General features: G+C 48.8%; 2 protein-coding genes across 46 annotated transcripts in view; one reads left to right on the top strand and one right to left on the bottom strand.

Moving 5' to 3' along the window:
* PPFIBP2 (PPFIA binding protein 2) overlaps positions 1-9,193 on the top strand; it is a 144,441-nt gene extending 135,248 nt beyond the window's left edge. For 12 of the 33 annotated variants that reach the window (XM_054662012.2, XM_054662011.2, XM_063782716.1 and 9 more), the window contains 10 exons: positions 354-504; positions 767-878; positions 1,113-1,201; positions 1,498-1,620; positions 2,800-2,925; positions 3,636-3,824; positions 5,005-5,181; positions 6,715-6,789; positions 7,269-7,426; positions 8,703-9,193. In XM_054662012.2, coding sequence (XP_054517987.1) covers positions 354-504; positions 767-878; positions 1,113-1,201; positions 1,498-1,620; positions 2,800-2,925; positions 3,636-3,824; positions 5,005-5,181; positions 6,715-6,789; positions 7,269-7,426; positions 8,703-8,712 — 1,210 coding nt within the window. In that variant the 3' untranslated portion in view covers positions 8,713-9,193. Of the gene's footprint in view, positions 1-353; positions 505-766; positions 879-1,112; positions 1,202-1,497; positions 1,621-2,799; positions 2,926-3,635; positions 3,825-5,004; positions 5,744-6,714; positions 6,790-7,225; positions 7,477-8,702 lie in introns of those variants that run through there. The other 21 variants (XM_054662026.2, XM_009459870.4, XM_009459872.4 and 18 more) reach the window with 9 other exon arrangements.
* On the bottom strand, positions 8,393-26,410 carry CYB5R2 (cytochrome b5 reductase 2). Of its 13 annotated transcripts, none has more exons than XR_682963.4 (10): positions 26,148-26,410; positions 24,681-24,824; positions 24,360-24,432; positions 21,539-21,645; positions 21,119-21,248; positions 20,393-20,476; positions 19,665-19,750; positions 18,385-18,484; positions 17,281-17,503; positions 8,393-9,149 (listed from the first exon to the last, which is right to left on the bottom strand). XR_682963.4 is itself a non-coding variant. In XM_009459854.4 (9 exons), exons 1-9 carry the CDS (start codon positions 26,259-26,261, stop codon positions 17,331-17,333), a joined length of 1,011 nt encoding a protein of 336 aa, XP_009458129.3. In that variant the 5' UTR covers positions 26,262-26,368; the 3' UTR covers positions 17,061-17,330. The 13 variants fall into 13 exon arrangements, 5 of the variants coding, with proteins under 5 accessions (XP_009458129.3, XP_009458133.3, XP_063638789.1 ...); XR_682962.4 differs by having other exon boundaries at positions 8,393-9,152; positions 26,148-26,368; XR_010147131.1 differs by lacking the exon at positions 26,148-26,410 and adding an exon at positions 25,526-25,955 and having other exon boundaries at positions 8,393-9,152.
* Positions 26,411-27,711: the final 1,301 nt, after the last annotated feature.

The following is a 27,711-nucleotide window of genomic DNA, read 5'->3' on the forward strand; positions in this document are numbered from 1 at the left end:
TCTGGACTTGTGGCATGTATATGTGTGTATGCGGACCTAGGACATGTGAACATGTTCTCAGGAGGGCCATACAGGCTGCCCCATTCTCTAAGTAGCCTGAGATTTGAAATTCAGATCTTGTGTTATTAAGAAAACTCTAGGGTCTACCTCCTATGAGTGTGTTGTAGTGGAATTTTGTTCAGCAGAATCCCATGATGGAGGTTGTTTGTTAAAAAACAGGTTTTTTTTCTTTTCTTTTCTTTTCTTTTCTTTTCTTTTCTTTTCTTTTCTTTTCTTTTGTTTGTGAGACATGATTAGATTCAGAACCTCAGGCTCTCCCACTAACAGGAATATGCTGTTTTCCTGCTTCCCAGTGACGCCAATGCCCCCTTTGCCCAGTGGAGCACAGAGCGTGTGTGTGCATGGCTGGAGGACTTTGGCCTGGCTCAGTATGTGATCTTTGCCAGGCAGTGGGTATCTTCTGGCCACACTTTATTGACAGCCACCCCTCAGGACATGGAAAAGGTAAGGGCTGAGCTTGGGGAGAGGAGGCTCCCATTTCTCCCCAAAGCATGGGGAGGCCAGGGTCCGCCACTCCTGTCACACACACACACAGGAGGATGGATGGAGGAGGCTGAGAGTCCCTCTGTAGCTGCAGGTTGGCATCCCAGGGCACGGTGTGGAGATACACGGCCATACTCAGAGCATCTCCACCCAGACACAGCTTTCTCTGAGGGCCAAATTGCCTGCCAAAATTTCACATGTGGTCTTCATCTTTTAATTTCAGGAGCTAGGAATTAAGCACCCACTCCACAGGAAGAAGCTTGTTTTAGCAGTGAAAGCCATCAACACCAAACAGGAGGAGGAGTCTGCACTGCTAGACCACATTTGGGTGACAAGTAAGGATAGGCATATATGTATTAAGTATGTCTCTGGCAGCAACTAAGAGTAGAAAGAATTTTCCTGTTAAATGGGTACCTCAAGGACAGCTGTCTCCTTGTAAAAGGCAGAGGAATTACTAAACTTTTGGGGGAATAAAACGAACCTCAAAATATAATTTGCTCCCCTTTTTTGGTGTCTACATTCTCTCACTCTCATGAATCCTGACACATCTGGGGTTTTTGTATTTGTAGGGTGGCTTGATGATATTGGCTTACCCCAGTACAAAGACCAGTTTCATGAATCTAGAGTTGACGGACGAATGCTGCAATACCTAACTGTGGTGAGGACTTTTTCTTTAAATATTTCAGTTGTCCCTGTGAGCGCTCAGCTCACGTGTACCCATGGTGGTTATTTTAAACTTGATTCCATATATTCTTAAGGCCTTGAAATAGTATCATTTGCCACAAAAGAGGTCCCAAGCAGCAGAGTACAAACCACTGTGATAAGCTATTGGTGTCTCCACGTGCACCTTCCTGAGATGTGGTTGACTTGTCTATGCTTGGTCTGGTGAGGGACATCAGGGGTCTTTTGTCACTTTGGAAACTCTGGTTTATCAACCAAACTTTCCTCTTTCAGAACGATTTACTCTTCTTAAAAGTCACCAGCCAACTACATCATCTCAGCATCAAATGTGCCATTCACGTGCTGCATGTCAACAAGTTCAACCCCCACTGCCTGCACCGGCGGCCAGCTGATGAGGTGAGACCACAGATAGTATCTCTCCAGGTAGCCCTGAGCCAGGACCCCTGAAACATCGAGCATGAGCAAACAAGAATGACATCATAAAAGCACTGTTTTTTGCACCACGGTGCCTGGGATTCTTTTATTTGCTTGTGCTTCCTGTTGCCCCAAACATCTGTTACCTGTACTTTGTGTCTCACAGTAGCCATAGACCTCTAAGCTCCCACCCTCCACTGGGGAGACACATGCTATAAAGTCATCATAGTGATTAAAGGAGATGAGGAGATGGTGCAAAGGAGAGGGGGAGGGAAAGACAAAATGGAAAGATGGGTGTCACAGTAGAAGAGAAGAGACAGAGGAGGGGGAAGAGGAGCCCGTAGAAGCTAGACATTTCAGAATAGGTATCCCTACTTGTAGATCCAAAATTACTGACTTCCAGGCCCAGGTACAGGGGATCCATGAGCAGTCTTGCTAGAGAAGAAATAGTATACGTAAATAACAGCACCCCACGTCTTGAAGAAATAACTGATTATGTTCCATGAACTTCGGAGTTCTTGGTGGACCCCCAAACTGAAGATTGTCAGTCACATCCTATCTCCTCTGTTCCTGGGAACTAGGTCTAACCTTGCTGTAAAATTAACTCAGCTTCCTGGGCTGCTACCTTTGCTGTCTATCTCCTATTTTCTCCTTATTCAACCAACATGTTTTGAATGTCTTGTATATGTCAGGCACAGCGCTGTGCATTTTTAAGACCACAGTGCTACGTGAGAGCACTTAGGAATAAGTACCTTAAGGTGTGCTCCCCTAAAATCATTGGCCACACCAGGGAGATCTTTCATCTATAAACCACTTGGATTGTAAAATTGACAGTCATCTTTAAAGTTCTGTTGAATCACTGAAAGAATAACTATAATGTCCTCATTTATTTGTCTCAAAGTTAGCCGGAAAATGATGGAGTAACAGAATTCTGGATTCAGATATCTCAGTGTGGAAGATCTTCAAAGATTCAGTGGGAGCTCTATTTCCTAGAAACTGGGGAGGCTGGTGCTCTGGCAGATGGGGTGGGTCACTAAGCTTGAGGGCCTTCTATTGTTGCGATGCGTCTGGGGCAGGGTTACTTACAGGGGCTGACTCCACAGAGGACCATGGTGGGACCTATTAAGCCTAACTTCCTCACTCTCCTTCTCCCTCTGACAGAGTAACCTTTCTCCTTCAGAAGTTGTACAGTGGTCCAACCACAGGGTGATGGAGTGGTTACGATCTGTGGACCTGGCAGAGTATGCACCCAATCTTCGAGGGAGTGGAGTCCATGGAGGCCTCATTGTGAGTGGCTCTCTGGCCTAGCCCACCTGCCTTGGTGCAAATGGGATATTCAGAAACTTATTTATTAAGGACAAGACATAAAAGCTAACAACAAAAAAAAAATAGGTACTTCATCTGGAGGTCTTGCATAATTTGATTTCTCAAAGTATTTTGATAACTTGTCCTTGAGAATTAATATACCTCATGGAAGCAAGATGCCTTCTGGCAGCACCTCCTTGGCACGAGACTTGAGGATTCTAGGTCAATGGGTTGCATGGAGACCAATGCTTACAAGGCAGGTCTGCCTGTCCCTGAGGGAACAGCAGGGCTGAGGAAGGGACGGGGAAGCCATAAAAATGCAGCTTCCCACTTGGTGCAATATGATCCCTATCACTACTCAGATCTGTCAGTGGCAAAGCCAGAGGGGAAATGAGGAAGTGTGGTGGCTTGGATGTCATCCAGAGAAGATCCTGAGAGACAGCCTCACCAAAGAGGTCCCAGTTCTCTGCTGGTCTGTGAAAACAAGGTGGTCAGTCAGCAAATGTGCTAGTATGTGCTCAGAGCCAGGCCCTGTGCCAGCCAGTGAGTGGAGTGGGACTCAAAACAAGTGACTGAGCTCCTGCCCCTCCTCTGGAGGCACCCCCAGTCCCAACAGGCCAGTCTCTCAGCATCCTCCCCCTCGAGCCATTTGTATTTGCTCCTGGCCAGGCTTGTCTCTGGTTCCTTCTTAGATCCTGGAGCCACGCTTCACTGGGGACACCCTGGCTATGCTTCTCAATATCCCCCCACAAAAGACGCTCCTCAGGCGCCACCTGACCACCAAGTTCAATGCCTTGATTGGTCCGGAGGCTGAACAGGAAAAGCGAGAGAAAATGGCCTCACCAGCTTACACACCACTGACCACCACAGCCAAAGTCCGGGTGAGTTGCAGACCCTTTCTGGGTGGGCCCTGGGCTGCCTCCTGGCCCTCACGCAGCACAGCACCTGGCGCGATGCCCACAGCCAGAGCAGCATGCGCAGCCTGGACAAAGAGGATCTTTCAGCTTCTGCTGTGGGCTTGTGGTCTGTGAGGCCAGTCTTTGTTAAGCCAGTTCTCCACCAGTTTTGAGTCCAAGGAAGACAGTGCAGGTTTCTTTACCTAGAAAATATGTGCCAGGAAGCACCTATCCTCAGGTGGCTTAGAGCTCGTCCTCTACCCCACTGCTGCTGTGACTCACCTTGCAGAGCGGAAGCGCTCCGAGTCTGGCTTTCCTTCGGTCAGGCCTGCCTGCGTGCCGCAATGCCGTGGGATCTTGGTCAAAGCTGTCCTGCTGATATAGGAAGTGCTCCCAATGGAAGCTGGTTCCATTTGTCTTGTTTCGTGAAGTGGCCAGCACACAGATACCCAGAGGTCCCCAGGTCTTTCAAGCACCAGCACTACTCACTGGGGCTCCCAGAATCCCACAAAGCCCTTTAGACCTGCCTGAGCCACGGCATCCTCAGACCACATTCTTCCCAGACTACAGACCAACAGGCAACCTCTGGAGGCCAGGCTGGTCCTATCCCTGGTAGCGTTGATGCTTCATGCTCAGCTACAACTCAGGCATAGACCTCCTTCCCCAGGGGAGCAGGACAGGAAGTATGTCTGGGGGAGTCAGGCAGAAACAGTGCTGGATGACGCTAGGGCAGGGAGCAACCTGGGGCTATCCTACGTGCCTTTAGATGGTGCCAGGTGCTGAGATGGGAAAGGGTTGGGGTGCCAGCAGCTGTGCTGAGGCAAGTTCTCTGTGCTTCGCCTCAAGTGCAGACCTCAAGTACATTCTAAAGGAACTCCCAGTTCATCTATGGAAATAAGAAAGTCACTTTGGTGGGGCAGCCAGGCATGAGTTTCAGGCATAGTATTGGAGGGGCAGCTCTTATTGTTCAAGATTATTTACCTATTGGCCTTTCTGCAGCATAGAAATTGCTTACAAGAGCTCTGTTTTGTTCAGAGTCTTTCTAGGAGCAGTTTACAGTATTCCTCTCCTTGAGGACCTGCTCTTAAATTTTAGGTATATTGTCAGTCATACCTGCACACTGCCTTGATTGCCTTCTCATAATCTTGCATTTTCTGTGTTTTAGCCAAGGAAACTAGGATTTTCACACTTTGGAAACATAAGAAAAAAGAAGTTCGATGAATCGACGGACTACATTTGCCCAATGGAGCCCAGTGACGGTGTCAGTGATAGTCACAGGGTCTACAGTGGCTACCGGGGCCTTAGCCCCCTTGATGCCCCTGAACTGGATGGGCTGGACCAGGTGGGACAGATTAGCTGATGCCCTTGTCACCTGCCCTCTGTGCACCCTGAGAGCTCACAGTAACACTGTGTGTGTCACCATATAACTGCACCTCACCCCCACACGTGTGCATGACTGGCAGAGAATATTCCAGCAATTGTGTACCCCTGGGCCAGTCTCTCTTTGAACCCTGAGGGTGGCCAGGATCTGGAGCTGCATCTCTAAGGGGCCAGGCTTTGGGGACCATTGCCAAAGGTGGACTCAGGAGGAAAGACACTTAAAGACACTTTTACATGTCTAGTAATTCTTGATGTTCATCTTCAGCACCAGTGGAAACACATGAACTTCGATGCAGGTCCAGAGACCATGGACACTCCCACGAGGCTCAGCTCTCAGGCACCCCCTACACTTCAGTTGAGGGAAAAGCTCAAGTGCCTTAGGCCCATGGGCCACAGTCTTGGCTGAGATCAAAGGGATGAGCAACAGGGACTTCTGCCACAGTGACAATGGAATTGTGCTGTGCCTTACTTCAGAGGTGGTCTCTTCTTTCTTGTAATAAAAGCAATATTTATGCGGAAAGCAAGCAGCGCACCATATCTTTAACTTTGTTGGGGAAAAAGAGCTGAGGGTAGCTGGAAATGGAGTCCTACCGATTGCAGAGCTGAAGAGCCGGTGGCACTGAGCCTAGTCCTCAGCCAGGTGCATGCTCAGGATTCACCAGGGGGGTAGAACAAGGCGGGACCCCCTCTCATAGCCTTCAGAGGAGGTCCATGGCCTCACTGCTTCAGAATTTGCTTCCCTCTGTGAAGCCGAGGGGGCTTCGTGTCTCATGCACATCCTGACCATAGGGTACATCTGTCGTGCAGACCTCAAAGCTGAGTGGTTTTAGTGGCAGGAGCCCCCCCAGTGAAGGGGATGGTGGGGAGACAAGAAGGCACCTTGCTGGAAAGACTCTCTTTCATGTGTTTTGCTGGCTTCTCTATTACTGACTTAGCCAGGCTCATAACCATGGTGGGGGCTGGTCTGTCTGCTGGCAGAACTGAAAGAGATCTGTCCCCTTGATTTAGAGGCTGACTGACTGATAATGGCTCCTCCAGATGGGCCTTGTCTGGCTGGGACTGAGGTAGAGGAGATGTGCCTTGCCAGTCTGGACTCCTGGTCAGCAGACTCTAGTTTGCCCCCAGACAGTGCTTGGCTCCCCTCAATCCCCTGGGCCTCATCGCAGAAGAGTAACACCACGTCACCGCTGTCTGATGGCCTGGGCACGGCCTGATGACTTCATTCCATTGTAGCACTCTGATTCTGTACCAGATGGAGGCTATGCTAAGATTCACTTCTTAAACTACCAGCAGCCTCAGGCATGGTCTGTTGCCACAGGCCACTGCCTCCTGGGAGGTGAGAGATGTGGGGACAAGCTTGCCAGCTGGCAATGCTGCTGATAGATCCTGGTACCCAGGTCCACTGGATGACAAGTGTTCATTCAGGCTGATGCCTGGCCACTGGAGTTGTAGAGCCAGTCAGGGCAGGCTTTGTCCCTTGTTTCTTATGTTGCAGTACAGGGATCTCTGCATGTGCCTGTTTTCAAAACCTGCATGGAACTGTTGTGCCACTGATTCTCTGCACTCTCAAGTAAGTCCTGTTCCCTTTGTGGGCTTCAGTTTTCCTACCTATAAAACAAGGGAGGGGTTACACTTGGTGCCCTCCAAATTTACAGAGGATGTTTCCAAATCTACAGTGTCTAAGTAGGTTTAGGGAAGGAGGAAGAGACCAGCATTACCTGAGAAGGAGGGGCAGGAGGGAGGCTCTTGAGTAGTGAGGAAGGATGCCCACCTATGTCAGGGCATTGGTGTCTGAGCTCCTGTTGCCTGGTAGCGTGAGTCTAGCATCCTGAAGGCCTTCATTCCTACTGCTCTCTGCTCCTGGAAATAGCTGGAACATTGAACACGTGCAGAAGGGCTGCTTCTGACAAGCCTGTGTCTTGCCTCTGTGTACCCTGAATGCCAGTTCCCAGTGGGGCCCCAGGAGAGGTATGCATGCAGTGTGGGACATTGATGCCTTTCCCCAGGAAACAGGAGCAGCATGTGCTCCACCCACCTGTCACTCCTCAGGGCCTGGCCCACTCCTTGCCTATCCCTCCAGAGAAGCATGCCCTGGAGAAGCCAGGCTTGAGCACGACAGGACTTGCATGCCATCTCTCTGAATCACAAGCTGCATCCATGTGTGCTGACCAGGCTGCTGCCCATTTTACAGATGGCACCTTCGGAAGGTACCGTGACGCAGATAGGGCTCCTCTCCCAAGACATTCACCGCCTTACGGTAGGACTCTGACCCTCTCTCCACAGTCAGACTGGTGCCAGGGAGGCCCAGTGAGTTTGGTGTGGTGTGGTGTGCTGCACAAGGCCTGGGGGACGGCGAAGAATGGTGCTTAGTGCTGGGGTCACAGCCTGAGCCTGAGCCAGCCACGAGGCAGAAAGCAGCCCAGGGGCCTTCTCTGTTGGCCTGTTACTGGACCTTGAGCCCCTAAGGGCAGTGGGGAGGCTCATGGGCTGTTAGCCAAAGCCAGCTAAAGCACACTAGATCTCAGGTCCTCTTCCCAGGCTTAGAGATGAGGAAACCAAGATGCTCAGCAACTCTAGATCACCTGTCTCATCAGCCTAGAGCCCAGGCTGCATCCTGTCCTAGTGGACACTTCCACCCTCTGCCCAGAGACACATGCATTTTCTATCGTGCCTCTGACTTTATGGGTATCACAGAGTGTTGACAGGCTTGTGAGCACATCCTGGCACGCCCGAAAGGACAAACCATATCATGGGGAAGCAGTTTGGCCTCGAAAAGCAGCTTTGGAGTGAGGCTCAAGTCCCTGCTCTGACTTCACTAGCTCTGTGACCTTGGGTGTCATTCTCTCCTGAGCTTTGGCTTAGTTATCTGTAAAGCAGGGCTAATGACATCCTCCTTGCCAGGCTTATAGGCAGACTAGAGCTGGCAGGAAAAGGCCAGCCACAGAGCACAGGATTTGTTTTTGAGGATCCATCACTCCCAAGGCCTTTTAGTTCTTGGACATTCCATCACTGAGCCTGTTGGCTATAGTGTCTGTCCCCATCGAGGCCCCTGTCACTGTACTCTGCTTGCTTGTCTAGCAAGGCCCATGGGGATGACAGGACAAGGACAGGGACACACGACTCTCCTTGTTTTCAAGGACAAAACAGGAAAGTCTCCCTGACTCCAAACAGGATCACTTTTACTCAACGTTTTTATTTATTGGCCCACCCATGAAAGGAATCTGCCCACACTTGCCCTTATGATCTAGGCCTTTGGTGGCCTGAAAATAGAAAATTTATTTCTAAGATGAACAATTTATTTTTATCTTAATAGTGTTGTTTATTCTGACCCAATACTCAGGGTTTCTTGGGACACTATAAACTTATAGTGCACCTGTGTCAGATGCAGCCCTCAGCCAGTGCCCTCTAGTTCCGGTGCAGCTGCCGCAGGGCAGCCTGGACCAAAACTCTATTAAACTGACCCTTCGGCTGTGTCCTTTTCAGACAATGCTGAGCCAGGACCAGCTGCTGAATGACTCTCGCCTGCCTGCCCCCAACTCTGATGACTGGAGATGACTTTCTTCGTGGCTGAGAGCGTAGGGAGGCACGTGTGGGGGCCCCGGAGCCTTTGCTTCTGTGGGGAGCGGGCACACAGCCCCCTCTGCAAGCCCAGTCCGGGCTGGCAGGGTGTCTCAGACAGGCTGCTGACAGGCATGAGGCAGAGCTGTGGGACAGGTGTCCAGGGGTGGCCCCAGGGTCCATGTGTGTCTTCAACCATGCCGCGCTCTTCACCGCAGGCTTCATACCTTTTGTACTCTTAATACATGGACTGCAGACCACTTTGTGGGAGGGCAGTGTCATATCAGCACACAGACTCGATGGCTCGTGCTATTCCTGGTGACAGCCTGGAGGCTCTCACACTCGAGGGGAAGAGCTGTTAGTTCATAAAACCTGCTGGAAAAAAAGTTCCGAAAAACTGTTTTGAATGTTCTGTAGAGACTGTGTTTTGTGAAATGATCCCCAGGAGCTCCCTCCGGGGCTGCTTCACAGGAGCGTGCTTTTTCCATTCACGGGACTGTGGCTGGGCAAGGCAGGTGTTTAGGGTATGAGCGGGTAAAGCAATGAGGCTCCTTTCCCACAGCCCTGCCTGACTCTATCTCCCGTCATCTGCAAGGGGTATCTGTGCCACTCCCAGCTTGGAGCAGAGGCCTCCCCAACACGTGCACACCCGGCCTTCTGCCTCCACCCAAGCTGACACACAGCCTCCTCCCAGGCCTTGCCCTTGGAGCAGCTCAGGCGTAATGTCTGATTAAATAGCTCCCCCAAGTGGAAGGCCCTTGAGCACCTCAAGCTCCGTGTTTCCACTGCAACTCACCAACTTCCCAAACATGTCTGTTTCCTCTCCACTCTTTAGTCTTTCCTCCCTCCAGGCGTCTGCTCAGGCCCTTCCCTCACTGGGGAATGCATTTTTCTCCTAGTCCCCTTCATGAGGGAAAATCCTGTCTCTCAAGGCACGGCAAAGAGACCATCTCTCAGGAAGCCTTCCCGCATGATCCAGTTACAGGTAGCTCTCCCACAGTGCCGTGTCTGCCCTTGAGCCAGAGCACAGCTCACCTTGAAGTTTCTTGTCGTCTTACCATACCCGTCCTCACCACAAACTTGGAGCACCTGCTCTGCACTGGCTCCTGTAGACAGTCCTCCAGTTGCCAAGGAGATCCATGCTCCTAAGTTCCTCATCCACCCACTCCTTCGCATGTGTGTGTTAAGAACCTTCCATGCCAGGGCTAGAGATACAGGCATGAATGCCAAGGTCCCCGCCTAAAGGTGCTTACAGTGTAGTGGAGTACAGACCAGTTTCAAACAAGACTCTGCCAAAGGTTACAGATGCTCCAATATTAGTTTCTGCAGCCTAAAAGAGCATGTTGTCATTTTTTTTTAATTATACTTTAAGTTTCAGGGTACATGTGCACATTGTGCAGGTTAGTTACATATGTATACATGTGCCATGCTGGTGCGCTGCACCCACTAACTCGTCATCTAGCATTAGGTATATGTCCCAATGCTATCCCTCCCCCCTCCCCACAAGAGTCCCCAGAGTGTGATAGTCCCCTTCCTGTGTCCATGTGATCTCATTGTTCAATTCCCACCTATGAGTGAGAATATGCAGTGTTTGGTTTTTTGTTCTTGTGATAGTTTACTGAGAATGATGATTTCCAATTTCATCCATGTCCCTACAAAGGACATGAACTCATCATTTTTTATGGCTGCATAGTATTCCATGGTGTATATGTGCCACATTTTCTTAATCCAGTCTATCATTGTTGGACATTTGGGGTGGTTCCAAGTCTTTGCTATTGTGAATAATGCTGCAATAAACATACGTGTGCATGTGTCTTTATAGCAGCATGATTTACAGTCCTTTGGGTATATACCCAGTAATGGGATGGCTGGGTCAAATGGTATTTCCAGTTCTAGATCCCTGAGGAATCGCCACACTGACTTCCACAATGGTTGAACTAGTTTACAGTCCCACCAACAGTGTAAAAGTGTTCCTATTTCTCCACATCCTCTCCAGCACCTGTTGTTTCCTGACTTTTTAATGATTGCCATTCTAACTGGTGTGAGATGGTATCTCATTGTGGTTTTGATTTGCATTTCTCTGATGGCCAGTGATGATGAGCATTTTTTCATGTGTTTTTTGGCTGCATAAATGTCTTCTTTTGAGAAGTGTCTGTTCATGTCCTTCGCCCACTTTTTGATGGGGTTGTTTTTTTCTTGTAAATTTGTTTGAGTTCATTGTAGATTCTGGATATTAGCCCTTTGTCAGATGACTAGGTTGTGAAAATTTTCTCCCATTTTGTAGGTTGCCTGTTCACTCTGATGGTAGTTTCCTTTTGCTGTGCAGAAGCTCTTTAGTTTAATTAGATCCCATTTGTCAATTTTGGCTTTTGTTGCCATTGCTTTTGGTGTTTTAGACATGAAGTCCTTGCCCATGCCTATGTCCTGAATGGTAATGCCTAGGTTTTCTTCTAGGGTTTTTATGGTTTTAGGTCTAACCTTTAAGTCTTTAATCCATCTTGAATTGATTTTTGTATAAGGTGTAAGGAAGGGATCCAGTTTCAGCTTTCTACATATGGCTAGCCAGTTTTCCCAGCACCATTTATTAAATAGGGAATCCTTTCCCCATTGCTTGTTTTTCTCAGGTTTGTCAAAGATCAGATAGCTGTAGATATGTGGCGTTATTTCTGAGGTCTCTGTTCTGTTCCATTGATCTATATCTCTGTTTTGGTACCAGTACCATGCTGTTTTGGTTACTGTAGCCTTGTAGTATAGTTTGAAGTCAGGTAGTGTGATGCCTCCAGCTTTGTTCTTTTGGCTTAGGATTGACTTGGCAATGCGGGCTCTTGTTTGGTTCCATATGAACTTTAAAGTAGTTTTTTCCAATTCTGTGAAGAAAGGCATTGGGAGCTTGATGGGGATGGCATTGAATCTGTAAATTACCTTGGGCAGTATGGCCATTTTCACAATATTGATTCTTCCTACCCATGAGCATGGAATGTTCTTCCATTTGTTTGTATCCTCTTTTATTTCCTTGAGCAGTGGTTTGTAGTTCTCCTTGAAGAGGTCCTTCACATCCCTTGTAAGTTGGATTCCTAGGTATTTTATTCTCTTTGAAGCAATTGTGAATGGGAATTCACTGATGATTTGGCTCTCTGTTTGTCTGTTGTTGGTGTATAAGAATGCTTGTGATTTTTGTACATTGATTTTGTATCCTGAGACTTTGCTGAAGTTGCTTATCAGCTTAAGGAGATTTTGGGCTGAGACAATGGGGTTTTCTAGATATACAATCATGTCGTCTGCAAAGAGGGACAATTTGACTTCCTCTTTTCCTAATTGAATACCTTTTATTTCCTTCTCCTGCCTAATTGCCCTGGCCAGAACTTCCAACACTATGTTGAATAGGAGTGGTGAGAGAGGGCATCCCTGTCTTGTGCCCGTTTTCAAAGGGAATGCTTCCAGTTTTTGCCCATTCAGTATGATATTGGCTGTGGGTTTGTCATAGATAGCTCTTATTATTTTGAAATATGTCCCATCAATACCTAATTTATTGAGAGTTTTTAGCATGAAGGGTTGTTGAATTTTGTCAAAGGCTTTTTCTGCATCTATTGAGATAATCATGTGGTTTTTGTCCTTGGCTCTGTTTATATGCTGGATTACATTTATTGATTTGCGTCTATTGAACCAGCCTTGCATCCCAGGGATGAAGCCCACTTGATCATGGTGAATAAGCTTTTTGATGTGCTGCTGGATTCGGTTTGCCAGTATTTTATTGAGGATTTTTGCATCAATGTTCATCAAGGATATTGGTCTAAAATTCTCTTTTTTTGTTGTGTCTCTGCCTGGCTTTGGTATCAGAATGATGCTGGCCTCATAAAATGAGTTAGGGAGGATTCCCTCTTTTTCTATTGATTGGAATAGTTTCAGAAGGAATGGTACCAGTTCCTCCTTGTACCTCTGGTAGAATTCGGCTGTGAATCCATCTGGTCCTGGACTCTTTTTGGTTGGTAAGCTATTGATTATTGCCACAATTTCAGAGCCTGTTATTGGTGTATTCAGAGATTCAACTTCTTCCTGGTTTAGTGTTGGGAGGGTGTATGTGTCGAGGAATTTATCCATTTCTTCTAGATTTTCTAGTTTATTTGCGTAGAGGTGTTTGTAGTATTCTCTGATGGTAGTTTGTATTTCTGTGGGATCGGTGGTGATATCCCCTTTATCATTTTTTATTGCGTGTATTTGATTCTTCTCTCTTTTTTCTTTATTAGTCTTGCTAGCAGTCTATCAATTTTGTTAATCCTTTCAAAAAACCAGCTCCTGGATTCATTAATTCTTTGAAGGGTTTTTTGTGTCTCTATTTCCTTCAGTTCTGCTCTGATTTTAGTTATTTCTTGCCTTCTGCTAGCTTTTGAATGTGTTTGCTCTTGCTTTTCTAGTTCTTTTAATTGTGATGTTAGGGTGTCAATTTTGGATCTTTCCTGCTTTCTCTTGTGGGCATTTAGTGCTATAAATTTCCCTCTACACACTGCTTTGAATGTGTCCCAGAGATTCTGGTATGTTGTGTCTTTGTTCTCGCTGGTTTCAAAGAACATCTTTATTTCTGCCTTCATTTCGTTATGTACCCAGTAGTCATTCAGGAGCAGGTTGTTCAGTTTCCATGTAGTCAAGTGGTTTTGAGTGAGATTCTTAATCCTGAGTTCTAGTTTGATTGCACTGTGGTCTGAGAGATAGTTTGTTATAATTTCTGTTCTTTTATATTTGCTGACGAGAGCTTTACTTCCAACTATGTGGTCAATTTTGGAATAGGTGTGGTGTGGTGCTGAAAAAAATGTATATTCTGTTGATTTGGGGTGGAGAGTTCTGTAGATGTCTATTAGGTCCAGTTGGTGCAGAGGTGAGTTCAATTCCTGGGTATCCTTGTTGACTTTCTGTCTCGTTGATCTGTCTAATGTTGACAGTGGGGTGTTAAAGTCTCCCATTATTAATGTGTGGGAGTCTAAGTCTCTTTGTAGGTCATTCAGGACTTGCTTTATGAATCTGGGTGCTTCTGTATTGGGTGCATATATATTTAGGATAGTTAGCTCTTCTTGTTGAATTGATCCCTTTACCATTATGTAATGGCCTTCTTTGTCTCTTTTGATCTTCGTTAGTTTAAAGTCTGTTTTATCAGAGACTAGGATTGCAACCCCTGCCTTTTTTTGTTTTCCATTTGCTTGGTAGATCTTCCTCCATCCTTTTATTTTGAGCCTATGTGTGACTCTGCACGTGAGATGGGTTTCCTGAATACAGCACACTGATGGGTCTTGACTGTTTATCCGATTTGCCAGTCTGTGTCTTTTAATTGGAGCATTTAGTCCATTTACATTTAAAGTTAATATTGTTATGTGTGAATTTGATCCTGTCATTATGATGTTAGCTGGTTATTTTGCTCGTTAGTTGATGCAGTTTCTTCCTAGTCTCGATGGTCTTTACATTTTGGCATGATTTTGCAGCGGCTGGTACTGGTTGTTCCTTTCCATGTTTAGCGCTTCCTTCAGGAGCTCTTTTAGGGCAGGCCTAGTGGTGACAAAATCTCTCAGCATTTGCTTGTCTGTAAAGTGTTTTATTTCTCCTTCACTTATGAAGCTTAGTTTGGCTGGATGTGAAATTCTGGGTTGAAAATTCTTTTCTTTAAGAATGTTGAATATTGGTCCCCACTCTCTTCTGGCTTGTAGGGTTTCTGCCGAGAGATCCGCTGTTAGTCTGATGGGCTTCCCTTTGAGGGTAACCTGACCTTTCTCTCTGGCTGCCCTTAACATTTTTTCCTTCATTTCAACTTTGGTGAATCTTGACAATTATGTGTCTTGGAGTTGCTCTTCTCGAGGAGTATCTTCGTGGCGTTCTCTGTATTTCCTGAATCTGAACGTTGGCCTGCCTTGCTAGATTGGGGAAGTTCTCCTGGATAATATCCTGCAGAGTGTTTTCCAACTTGGTTCCATTCTCCCCATCACTTTCAGGTACACCAATCAGACGTAGATTTGGTCTTTTCATATAGTCCCATATTTCTTGGATGCTTTGCTCATTTCTTTTTATTCTTTTTTCTCTAAACTTCCCTTCTCGCTTCATTTCATTCATTTCATCTTCCATCACTGATACCCTTTCTTCCAGTTGATCGCATCGGCTCCTGAGGCTTCTGCATTCTTCACGTAGTTCTTGAGCCTTGGTTTTCAGCTCCATCAGCTCCTTTAAGCATTTCTCTGTATTGGTTATTCTAGTTATACATTCTTCTAAATTTTTTTCAAAGTTTTCAACTTCTTTGTCTTTGATTTGAATGTCCTCCCGTAGCTCAGAGTAATTTGATCGTCTGAAGCCTTCTTCTCTCAGCTCGTCAAAGTCATTCTTCATCCAGCTTTCTTCTGTTGCTGGTGAGGAACTGCATTCCTTTGGAGGAGGAGAGGCGCTCTGCTTTTTAGAGTTTCCAGTTTTTCTGTTCTGTTTTTTCCCCATCTTTGTGGTTTTATCTACTTTTGGTCTTTGATGATGGTGATGTACAGATGGGTTTTTGGTGTGGATGTCCTTTCTGTTTGTTAGTTTTCCTTCTAACAGACAGGACCCTCAGCTGCAGGTCTGTTGGAATACCCTGCCGTGTGAGGTGTCGGTGTGCCCCTGCTGGGGGGGTGCCTCCCAGTTAGGCTGCTCGGGGGTCAGTGGTCAGGGACCCACTTGAGGAGGCAGTCTGCCCGTTCTCAGATCTCCAGCTGCGAGCTGGGAGAACCACTGCTCTCTTCAAAGCTGTCAGACAGGGACATTTAAGTCTGCAGAAGTTACTGCTATCTTTTTGTTTGTCTGTTCCCTGCCCCCAGAGGTGGAGCCTACAGAGGCAGGCAGGCCTCCTTGAGCTGTGGTGGGCTCCACCCAGTTGGAGCTTCCCAGCTGCTTTGTTTACCTAAGCAAGCCTGGGTAATGGCGGGCGCCCCTCCCCCAGCCTCACTGCCGCCTTGCAGTTTGATCTCAGAGTGCTGTGCTAGCAATCAGCGAGACTCCGTGGGCGTAGGACCCTCCCAGCCAGGTGCGGGATATAATCTCATGGTGTGCCGTTTTTTAAGCCAGTTGGAAAAGCGCAGTATTCTGGTGGGAGTGACCCGATTTTCCAGGTGCGTCTGTCACCCCTTTCTTTGACTCAGAAAGGGAACTCCCTGACCCCTTGCACTTCCCAAGTGAGGCAATGCCTCGCCCTGCTTCGGCTCACACACGGTGTGCGCACCCACTGACCTGCGCCCACTGTCTGGCACTCCTTAGTGAGATGAACCCGGTACCTCAGATGGAAATGCAGAAATCACCGTCTTCTGTGTCGCTCACGCTGGGAGCTGTAGACCGGAGCTGTTCCTATTCGGCCATCTTGGCTCCTCCCTCGCATGTTGTCATTTTTAATGGGGGTTTGGGGAAGGAGTCTGAATAGGTTCCATGGAAGAGGTGACACTTGAATTTGGAAACATGAATCATATTTTCCCAGGTATGCCGGAGAGGAAGGGCATTCCAGGTAGACAGACTTGAAACAGCCCAGCACAACCCAGGGATTGCCAAAAGTTGGTAGGCTAGAGCAGGGTTTCCTGGCCTCTGTGCTGCCGTCACTTTGGGCTGCGTGATACTCTGTGATGGAGGCTCTCCTGTGGGTTTTAAGATGTTTAGCAGCATCCTTGGTCTTTACCCTCTAAATGCTAATAGAGGGTAGATGCACCCCTTCTGTAGCTGACAACCAACATGTCTTTGGACTTTGTTATCTGTTCCCTGAGCAGCAAAATCACCCTCAGTTGAGAACCAGTAGGTGAGAGAATGGGGTCGGAGTTGGGGGCCCAGGGAAAGAAAAATCTGATAAAGTCGGCAGGAGCCAAATCAAGAAGGGCCTTGGGAGCCAGGCCCTGGAGTGTGTCCTGGAGAGATGGGGGTGGCCAGAGTGGGGTCTCCCTTGAAAGCAGTGAAGGATCCCCAAGGAGACACTGAACAGGGGGGTGGGTGAGGTTGGCTGTCCCTACCTCCCACCCCGACAGACCCTCATTTGGGTTTCATGATACAAAGGATTTAAGGCAGTTTCTGGAACCTGACCTTGAAAGTTGAGAAGTTTCTGTGTGTAACCACTCCTACCATGACCCCTAGTGCCATGGAGAGATTCTTGAGAGTTGATGTGACCCCACTTGGAGTTTTTCAGGAACTGCCCCGACACTTGCCAGTTCTGACCCCCATGGGCATGCAGAAGCCAACTCACAGGCCAGGCCACGGCCTCCTGACTGCCTAGCAAGTCCCCCACAGAGCCACACTTCATGGGCTATCTGCTTTGTACTTGAGTTTATTTCACAAAACCACGGAGAAAGATACTGAAATGGAGCTCTTTCCAGCCTCCAAGCAAGGAGGCCCCAGCAGCCAGTCTCCAGCCCCTTGAGCCCTTTTTGTTAGGCCCACACCCAAAAGAGGAGAACCAGTGTGTGCGCGAAGGTACATGGCAAGGCACTTTTGAAAACATCCCAGTTTAAGGTGGTGAAATTGAACTTACTCTGAAACAGATGAAAAGGGACATGCAGATTTGCTGAGCACATGGAGGTGTTAGTAGGTGAAAATCATGTCCTGGGTATAACCCAGCTTCTCCAGGTTAGGGTGAGCCGCCGTCTGGATCAGCGGTGGCGGGCCACACACCAGGATGAGCGTGGACTTCCCTGGAGGAGGAAGGTGCTCCTTGATCATGTCGGCAGTAACGAAGCCTGAGCTGTACTTCCAGCCTGAAATGAAGGAGATGCAGGAGCAAGCTGAGGGATGCCAGGTGGAGTTCCTGATCCCAGGCCGCCTGCACACCCACCCTCAGCCAGGGAGGAGGTGACAAGCTGCTCTACAAAGGCTTAGAAGTCTGTACTACTGCTCCCTGCAAAAAGCCTCAGAACTAGTAAACAGCCCTCTGCAGCAGTCATCCCAGGTCCCAGGCTCACTGCGGGGACCCTGAAGCCCTGCTGCTGTCTGTCAGCTGTCAGCATTGACGAGGAAGGAGAACACAACGAGGTATACCGAGGTGTGTGAATCAATACAGCCAGCTGGAGTTGTCCGGCAGGGTGTGGCCTGGTGTTAGTGGAACTGCGCAGAATTGCTCAGTAGGGTAGCGCCCTCTGCCGACCAGGGACCTGTATGACAAGCAGGTACAGCCGGGAGCAGTGTGAGAGGCGCGCCTGTGGGGTGCTCTGTGCACAGTGGTTGCTGGGATGCTGTCTGGGGGCTCAGCATGTCCAGGTGAGGTGGGTGGTAAGGGGTGTGGTGGCCGTAAGCAGAAGGGTGAGTGGTGAAGGGGTCAGTGCCCATATTAGATGTGTATGTGATGGCTGTGGAGTGGGTGGGTGTTCAGAGTGGACAGGGGCAGTGTCCCTTTTGATGTTCAGTGCAGTGTGTGAGGTGCTGCTGATGTATTAGACACCTGCTCTCGATTGCCCTTAAAAGCAGGCCATCCCAAATCCTCTCTCCCTCAATTTCTCACATTTCCCATCTGGAGCCAGAGCCCAAGGCTTCACCCCCACATCGGGTCCTACAAAACCAAAACAAAGAGACAGAGACCAGTCCTCAAAGTGGTCAAGGGTTGGTGCTGACCCATGGTGAGTGAGGGCACTGGATATCGTACCAATGGGAGGCCTGTCCAGGGTGTACCACAGGTCGAACTGGTCTGGGTGAGTCCTGGCAATTTCTTCAAGCTCTTTTCTGACCAAGATATCCTCCTCTGTCTAGAAAAGAAGCAACACTGAAAAAGCCCCTCCAGGGCCATCCTGTTGTTCCCTGGACTGACTACACTGGTCAGCATACTCCTGGCCAAAGCTGCCACCACTCCAGCTGGAGTGCTCGCTGCCAACTCCCACAGCAAACAAGAGTTCTGCTGCTGCTCCTGAAGATCAAACCCTTTGTTTTGTGGATGAAGTTCCTCCATGTGGATGAAGAACCTCCATGGGATGTAGGTTCCCATGGAGCTGCAGTGACCGCCTCCAACTAGAAGGACCTTAGCCAAGCGCTGGCCAGGATGGCTTCACTCGGAGCTCCAGCCCTGCCTCCTACATCTACACTGAGCTCTAGCACAGCAAACCTAACTGGAACAAGCTCAGTGCAGGCCCAGGATCTTCTGGAAGAAATGTAATGGGCTCAGAAAGTCCCGTGATTGATAGAACAGCACTGGATATGTGAAGGAGAGGAAAACAGTCTGGAGCCCCATTTGGGGGAAAGGGAACCAAAGCCAAAAATAACCTGTCACAGCCTCAAAGATAACTGCACAGAAGACCTGGATCTTAAAACTCTTCATGATTCTCATCCCAGTCATTCCACTTCTGGGATTCTGTTTTAGAAAATAGTCTAAAAGTAATCAAGCGTAGGGCACAATTATTCATCACCATATTATTTATAACTGAAAACAGCCTGAATGTAGAAGTTAGTAAATTATAGTGCAACTTGATAAAAACTATGATGAAAATATTTATAAAGCATCTTAAAGAGAAGAAAATGCCTGTTGTGGTAATGCTGAGTGAAAAAAAAAGCATATATAAATTACAAATATATAACATATATAGAAAAAAGATTTTAAAAATAAGTAAATATTTATATTCTGTATTTTCTGAAGTGTCCACTGAGGACATCTGTGATTTTACACTTAGCAAAAATACAGCAGTACATCTTAAGGAAAAAAGGAATGCTTAGTGCTTAGGGCTGGCTGAGGAGACACAAAAGAGTTAAATACATGCAAAAAGCAGGCCTGGACTCAGCTTCTCCAGCTGCCAGCAGCCCTGTTGATCCCACTAAGCCCTCCCACAGACGCAGGCACCTAAGCAGCATGAGCTCAGTCAATGCAGGAGAAATGAAAACAAGAGCCCAGCTCAGCAAACATTCCATCCTACCACTGCAAGCTCAGCAGGAACTGACCTGGTTGGCAAAGATGAGGGACATCCTGGTCATGTCACTGGGGTCCTTGGTGATGTGGCGAATGAGCTGCAACATGGGTGTGATGCCTGGAACACAGTGAGCGAGCAGCCAGCTTTCTCCCTGTCTCTGAAGCCCACAGTCCCCGACCTGCAGCAAGCTTCATACCTTCCCCCGGCCCAAGTTATCCTTTTCTCACTTCTGTCCCCAAAACTCAAAGCAGGAAACAGCCCTACATTTTGGTTTTCCTTTCTAATGCAACAGTAAGTCAGGTCGTCTTTCTCATTTTCATATGGCAAGATGGAAAGAACACTCTAAACAATTAATGACGGGTAAATGTGATCGTTTTAAGAATGCCTATTACAGTGCCTGGCACATTGTATGTCTCCTTCAAAGACTGCTCTCTTTCTTCAGGCCGTCATTTTCAAGGGATGGGGAGAGTCAGGCTTGAACTGGATCTAGGAGCTCCTGGGACAGCACGGGTGGGCCTGCCCAGCTTGCCCCCCAGCCTGACCTGAGAGGTCCCCACAAGGCTCCTGAGCAGCCACCATATTGGTTAGGGGAAGCAGGGTACACAGGGTCAGTTTCAAGACCTGTCACTGGTTCATCGTTCCCACCTTCTACAGCTGGAGGCGAAATCTCTCATGTTGTCCCTTCGAAGATCAAATGACTCCCAAGTCAGAATGGTCTCAGGGCTCACTCTCTGGATGGAGCCCCTAGAAGCCTCTTACCTGTGCCCCCAGCAATCATTCCCAGGTGATCGGCCAGTTTTTTTTTAGGCTCACTCGTCTGGTCTGGTCTGATTCCAAGATTCCCTGGAAACACAGAGAATGCTTATGACCTCTGCAGTTCTTGCCTAAGAGACTGCAAAAGATCACTGACATTCCTTAGCACTCCCAGGAGGCACGTCCAGCTAAGGGACTGTCTGCACCATTTTAAGCTGGAGAAGCAGGCCAGGGCAGTCTCCTCAGCTAGCCCTGGTGCTCCAGTGCACAAAGTGGGAATAGAGCCTGGGCTTGCTCGGGGAATCGCCGGGCCTTCTGTTCTGAGGAAAAAGAGGGGCAAGCTGAAGTTAACACAGAGACTCAAAGAGCATTCTCACTCACGGAGGTGAACCAGTGAGTAAATAATGGCTATGTGAGTAAACAAAGGAGCATGGACTCCATCCATCCATTTTTCAGTATTAGCAGGCACCATTTATGTATCAGGCATTGTGCTGGAGATTTTGATACAATGACGAGGAAACACCAAGTCATTCCCCTACCTTACAAAAGCTTACAACCTCATCAAGTGGGTGTGTGAATGTGTAACAAGTGTGATCATTATGCATTGTGTGTGAATGAATGAAGACTAAGGACAACCCCATGTGACTCAAATCTGAGGAGTGTACGAGAACAATGGAACCATTGCAGGAATCTTCCTCCCAGCTGGGAGCCCAGTATTAACCCCTCCAGTACCTGGCCCATGGTAAAACAAGCGTCCCTTTGGCCCTCGAAAAAAGATGGTCTCCCCGATTTTCATGTTCTCCAAATACGGAGTCATCTTCCCACCTTCAGGATATTGGGGGTGTACATTTTTGAAGTAGATCTGAAAAGCAAGGCAGCACTGCTTTCACATTCCCAGACACAATGCCACAGCCACGCACAACTAGAAAATGCATTTACTGCTGGCAGCTTTGCAGAGAAACTGTTCTCCTCTCTCAATTGCTGTACGCAATCCCTGAAGATGCAGCTGCCACAAGGTTAACTGTAGCTTCACTGCTGGAAAGCCCTGTCTAGGGCATATGTGCCCTCAGAGAAAAAGCACTGCCCCTCCACCCCACCACCCTCCATAGGCTTGGAAGCACGAGCTAGCCAGATATGGTGGGCACTATTTACCTTTATAATTAGGTCCACAAAGCCTCTGTCATCATCACTGGAGACAGGGGTGTAAGCCCTGACCACCAATTCATTGCCAATTTTCGCCAAGAGCTGGACATAGTTACCTATAGAAAAGGCATCAAGTACTGAGTCAAAGCACATTTAGCTTAAATAAGGCCCAGGAATAAAGGACTGAGCTTCAGTGAAGGGAGCAAATACTGGGGCACAATGTTAAGAGGGGTGGGAAGAAGAGAGCAGGGAAGGAGCCCAAATATGGGATGCCTGGATCCTAGGCCTGCCCTGCCTCCCTGTGCTACCCTAGGCAAGTCACTTCACCTCTCTGGGTTTTGGTCTCTTCATCTGTAAAATGGGGGTGATATGTCTGCCCACCTGTGATCTTAGTGCAACTGCTTTTTGGAGCAGGAAAAGATCACTAAAGTTGGAGAGTGAGTATTAAAAATTACAGAAAGGGGTCAGACATGGTAGCTCACGCCTGTAATCCCAGCCCAGAGGCGGGTGGATTGCTTGAACTCAGGAGTTCGAGACCAGCCTGGGCAAGATGGCGAAACCCCATCTCTACAAAAAAATACAAAAAATTAGCCAGGTGTGGTGGTGCACACCCATAGTCTCAGCTACTTGGGAGGCTGAGGTGGGAGCATCACCTGAGCCCAGGAGGTTGAGGCTGCAGTGAGCTGAGACTGTGCCACTGCATTCCAACCTGGACGACAGAATGAGACCCTGTCTCAAAAAAAAAAAAAAAAAATTACAGAAAGGAATATTTGTCTATTCAAGAAAAATATGTGGCCTTCACAAACTCATTTCTTCCTAAACTGGATGTATCACTGAGATCTGTGAATAAATTACAACTACTCCATCTGTATCCTGGTACTAGGCACAGAGCAGGCCTGGGCTCACAGATACTACAGGGCCCTAGGATTTGGGTACCCATGGAGCAAATGAAACAACAATATCATGTCTTCCTGGCCTATGGCCTTGTGAGGAGTAGCAGTGAAGTTTTAAACCGTGTAACTCTGCCCTTCCTCGGTAGAATTCAATAAACCAGGTGTGGCCAGAGACCTATGGATCATGACTACATCCCACTGTCAGATGACACACTGGGCAGCTACGACCTGTTGGATCCAAAATGTGAGACTCAAATTACTAAGGCAATTAGTGGCAGAGACAGGAGCGCAATCAAGAGATACTAAGAGCTAGAGGCAAGAGAAAGTTTTGTAACCCTAACCCTTGACTAACTTCCTGTATGTAGTCAGTTTCTACTCCCTCAGTTTCTACTCGCTCAGAAACTGAGTGGACTACATACAGGAAATTAGTCAAGAGACAAGGAAGATGGAACAGAGATATGGATAGAAACCAAGACCTAAGGTGCAGGGAGGAGGAGGAGGCAGGAGGAGAAAAAAGCAGGCAGAGTAGGCACTAGAGGGGTTGGTCCCTGAAGCTGATTCAAGGGGATGAGCCAAGTCTTTGAGGTGCCAACACTCTGGGCTCAGAACAGGCTCAATGACTCTGGTCTTGGTCCCTCTGGGCACCAGGGATACACAGGAATAAGCGTCTGAGACACCTAGCTTCCTTCTGAGAACCTGAAACTGGAAACCTGGAAAGGCTCTTTCATATGCAGCCACCTAGGCCTGGCCTGAGGGTGTCCCCAGAGCAAATGGGGCTCCCTGGCTGGTCCTTCAAGCCCCATCTGTAACTTGCTTCACTTCCACTGGGCTGGGACGAAGCAGCGAACTGAGGCCTCATATTAGACTCTCCCAGAGGCCTCTACATTACCTTGTCCCACTAACTTTGCACGGCCTAGGCCAAGGCTGAGGAGATAGTGGGTCAAGGCAGTTTCTAAGCAATTCTCTATCTCAAAGTTTTTCATTCTTTTAGGCTTCCTGCCAACAGGACCTGCCTGACAGGCCGAGCAGGGAGCTGGGAGACGGCACGCACAACACTGAGCTCTCCTGCATAGAGATGGAGTGAGGGAACAGCAAGGAGGCTCAGGGGCCCAGCCAGCTGGTTAGAGTATAATCTCACCACCTGATAGAGCTGAGGTCAAGGTTTTGTCCTGTGCATATAAGACAAATAGGCCACGGAGTCGGATCCACCAGGCAGGCAAGCAGCACTAGCAGATTATACAAAGCTGCTCTGAATCCCTTATTCTAGCAGTTTTCTACTGCACTGACTCAGCTATCTAGTGGTGTTACAGATTAGAAATGGGATAACTCAACTCTAGGACTCCTAGGGCTGGAATCTGCAACTCCTAGGGCTGGTCCCTCCTTATGTGGGTCTGAGGCCCCTGCAGAGAATCTAAGTGACCTTGGGGGCAGGGCACACCTGACTCATTCCTGCCTACCCGCACATTCTGGGCCTTTCCCCAACCACTGGTTCCTCCCATCCCTCCCAGGTGCACAATACTTTGTAGTTTCTGAATTTTCATATCCATCAGTCACTCTACTTTCACAACAACCCAAGTGAGGTAGACAGGCAGGCCTGGGAAATCCCATTTCATAGACTGAGGCTCAGAGAGATTGAAGGACTTCCCGTAAGTTCCCCAGCAAGGAGCCTTCCATGAGATTTTAGGCCTTTTGGCTCTAGGTTCAGTTCTTTTCAATGCTCACTGAGGTACCACTCTCGTGTCAGCCCAATTGGAATAATGAAGAAAAGAAATTTTCTGTCCCACATCCATCCCCCTATCTCCCTGAGCTCACAGGCTCAGGAGGAGCAAGAGGGCATCTTCCACACCTCAGGACGTGGGAAACCTGTGTTTCTGTTAAGAGAGGAGGGCCTAGCCCCCAGAGGCCCCAGTCCTGGTGATGACCCAAGCCCGGCTCACCTACAGGAAGCCCTAAGACATGGTCCGGCGAAGGCAGTCCAAAGCGGAACCTCCGGGTGTTGTGGCTGATTTTCTAATAAAACAAAACATAGGCAGGTTCTGTCAGCTTTCTAGAAGCCTTGCTGGGCAGCTGAGATGCCTGGGAAAGGAGGTCCGTTTGGCGCTATTCCAGCACACACACACACACACACACACACACACACACACACACACACAGGGCGGCGGGGAGTGAACTGGAGGCCATGAGATGACTGTCTGGATGCCCTGCCATCCCAGCCATCATCCACTTACTACCTTCCACCCACAGGGCTGACCCATTACCTCTTTCTCAATCAAGGGCAGCGGGTACTTGGCTTCAGGGTCCTGTAAGGTGATTGGCTCTCTCCTCCTGGAGTTCATGCTCTTCAGGACCATCACGAGCACAGTGACCCCAATGACGGTGATGGTCAGGAGCAGGGACGGGTCCTGGCAGACACAATGTGAGCAGAGCACCTCAGGTCTTGCCCGCCCTGGACAGGGCAGCTCTCAGGCGCAGCACACCCTCCCCACACCAAAGGCACAGGAGCTGAGCTCTGCCTGCAGGAAATAGGCAAAGAGAACGGTAGTGACACAGAAGGCGGCTGGGAGAGCCTGTGGTGGACCAGAGGGTAGGGAGGGGTCAGCTGCAGGTCACACAGGAAGGATGTTTCAGGCCCCTGGAGCAGGCAGCGCACATGGCCTGGGGTGCTCAGGTCACTAGGCCCCTCCTGGCTACAGCCAAAGGTTCATACACTGGAAGTCCCTTCCTTGAGGTGAAGGGGGAGGACATTACCCCTAACACACAATCCGGAATGAGGGGCCCAGTCCCTAAAGACAGAACTAGGGTGCGTAGCTCTAAGAGGTGCCCCGTGACTTAGGGCCTGGGGACTCCCCAACAGTCTCCTGGACAGGGCGAAGGGGGCCTGGGCACTCAACTGCCAGAGACTCGGGAGCCTCCCCGCATCTGTCCCTACCCTACAAGGCCGCCCTGCTCCTCTCCCAACTCAAGCCCGACGGGGGAAGTTGCCTCTCCTCCCGCCGGGTCACTGGAGTCTCCGCCTTCCGGAATCCGAGCCGGCCCGCCCCGCTCCCCACCCTTCGCGGTCCCGCCCACGACCTCTCCCCCGCCTCCCGCTCCGGCTCCCAACCTCCCGGTCGGACGTTCGTTCCCGGCTCTAGCCGGCCTCCGCGCCTCTGGCCTCTTTCCTTCCGGCCGTCCCGACGGAGATATTTCTTAAATGCTCCATAAATACACCCCGCCGCGGAACCCACCCGGAGTGAGACGCCCAACACGTCGTCGAACTGGGGTTGGCCGGGGGCCGGTGCGCGGCTCCCCCCCGCGGGCCCGCAGACTCGTGGCGTCGCCGACGGGGAACCGGCCGAGACCCGGACACGCACGCCCGGGAGGACAGAAGCGCGGGCGGACCCCGCAGGCTGGGACCCCGGCGGCTGGCCCGCTCCCCGAGAAGGGCCGTGGTCGGGGGGCTGTCACTCACGAGCCGCTGGCTCTGGGTCAGCCCTGCCCCCAGGGCAGCGCTCGATCATGAGGCTGGCGGGGCGCTGAGCCGTGGCGTCCTCGCTCCCGCGCGGCCCCTCTGCATCCTGGCCCCTTCCCTGCACACGCAGAGCTGCCACACTGAGCGCCCCTCAGCTTACTTACACTCGGCAAGGCTGGAGAAGGCCGTCTGGGTGACCGGGCGGAGGGGGATGCTGGTGAAGGAAGAATTCAGGCAGCTGCAAAGAGCGCGTGAATATATTCATTCAACATACCTCATGGGCGCCTACTCTGGGCCTGGTCCGGGGCGGGTGTTTGCGGGGTGGGGCCGAAGCAGGGGCGTCGCCGAGTTGAAGACATTTACTCAGAGCGCTCCTGCGTTCATTCATTCGCTGGTTGGAGAGAGGAAGGACGAGAGCCCCGCGCCGATCGGAGGGGAGCAGAATAGTAGGCACAGTTAGAGGGTCTTCACGGTGCGTTTCGGAACCTTGGCTGCCCGGCTCGCCCTTGATTACAGGCAAAGGCAAATTCTTGCCTCAGGACCTGTGTGAAACAGAGAAGCCCAGAAGCAGATCCCCACCTGTTTGACTCTGCTAGGGCTGCTGTAACAAAGTGCCACAGACTGAGCGGCTTAAACAACACAAATTTATTGTCTCACAGGTCTGGGGGCTGGAAGTCCAAAATCAAGGTGTGGGCAGAGTGGGTTCCTTCTGAGGGCTGTGAGGGAAGGATCTGTTCCGTGCCTCTCCTAGGTTTGTAGGAGAGGGGCTAGGAGAAGGGGCATCTTCTTCCTATGTCTTCACATTTTCATCCCTCTATGTGTGTCCCTGTGTCCAAATTTCCCCTTTTATGAAGACACCAGTCATATTCAATTAGGGTCCATCCTAATGACCTTGTTTTAACTTGATTACCTATGTAAAGGCTCTACCTTCAAATAAGGTCATATCCTTAGGTACTGGGGGTTAGGGCTTCAACATAAGAATCAGGGTGAAAACAATAACCCATAACAACTTTACCAACCCTTCTCCCCAAGACACACACCACCACAGGCTCAAAAATTCTTGCTGTGTGAATGAATAAACAAACTTAATTTTCTCTCTTTGACTTAATCAAATGCCTTTACTTTTGATTTACCTGCAGGTGCTTGGTTATTATAGTCAGATATTTTAATTTTTGACAATGCGATAAGTGTAAAATGATGTATCAGCAATCCAATTTGCATTACCTAATAACTGCTAATAAGTTTGAGCACCTTTCATATATTTATTTCCCATGGAGTTTCCTTTTCAGAAAAAAAAATGCCTGCTCATAATTTTTGCTCATTTTTCTGTTGTCTTTTTCTTACTGATTTTTAGGGGTTTTATATGTTTTAGATATCCCTTCTTTGCCAGTTACATGAATTAGAAATGTTTTCTCGTAATTTGTAACTTATTCTTTCTTTTTTCTTTCTTTCTTTTCTGTCCCACTTTTTTGTGGTGTAGTCTGATGAATAGAAATTTGAATTGCAGTGTAACCAAATATACCAATCTTCTATTTTTTTGCCGTTATGGTTAGTGATTTTTGTGACTTGTGTATTTCTACCCAAGCCCTTAAAGATATTCTATATTTTCCCCAACAAGATTTAAAGATTTTCCTTTCACATTTAAGTTTTTCAACCACTTGGAATTGATTTCTGTGTAGGATGTGAGGCAGGGATACAATTTCATTTTTCCATGTGGCTAATGTGTTTTTTTCAGTAACATTTATTGAATTGCTCACATCTGGCCACTGACCTGCAACTGACCTGCTACCCCTGGCCTATATCAGTTTTCATAGGTGTGTGAGTCTAGCTCCGGCCTC

This window comes from Pan troglodytes, chromosome 9 (assembly GCF_028858775.2).
Source record: "Pan troglodytes isolate AG18354 chromosome 9, NHGRI_mPanTro3-v2.0_pri, whole genome shotgun sequence".
Taxonomy (NCBI): domain Eukaryota; kingdom Metazoa; phylum Chordata; class Mammalia; order Primates; family Hominidae; genus Pan; species Pan troglodytes.

Excerpts from the sequence above, each read along its gene's own strand:
- CYB5R2 (XM_009459854.4), bottom strand. The coding sequence starts at position 26,261 with ATGAATGAACGCAGGAGCGCTCTGAGTAAATGTCTTCAACTCGGCGAC. Across the intron at positions 21,646-24,359 it reads TGTCTTAGGGCTTCCTGTAG|GTAACTATGTCCAGCTCTTG; the intron begins GTGAGCCGGGCT and ends CCTTTTCTATAG. Across the intron at positions 18,485-19,664 it reads CCCTCATCTTTGCCAACCAG|ACAGAGGAGGATATCTTGGT; the intron begins GTCAGTTCCTGC and ends CTTCTTTTCTAG.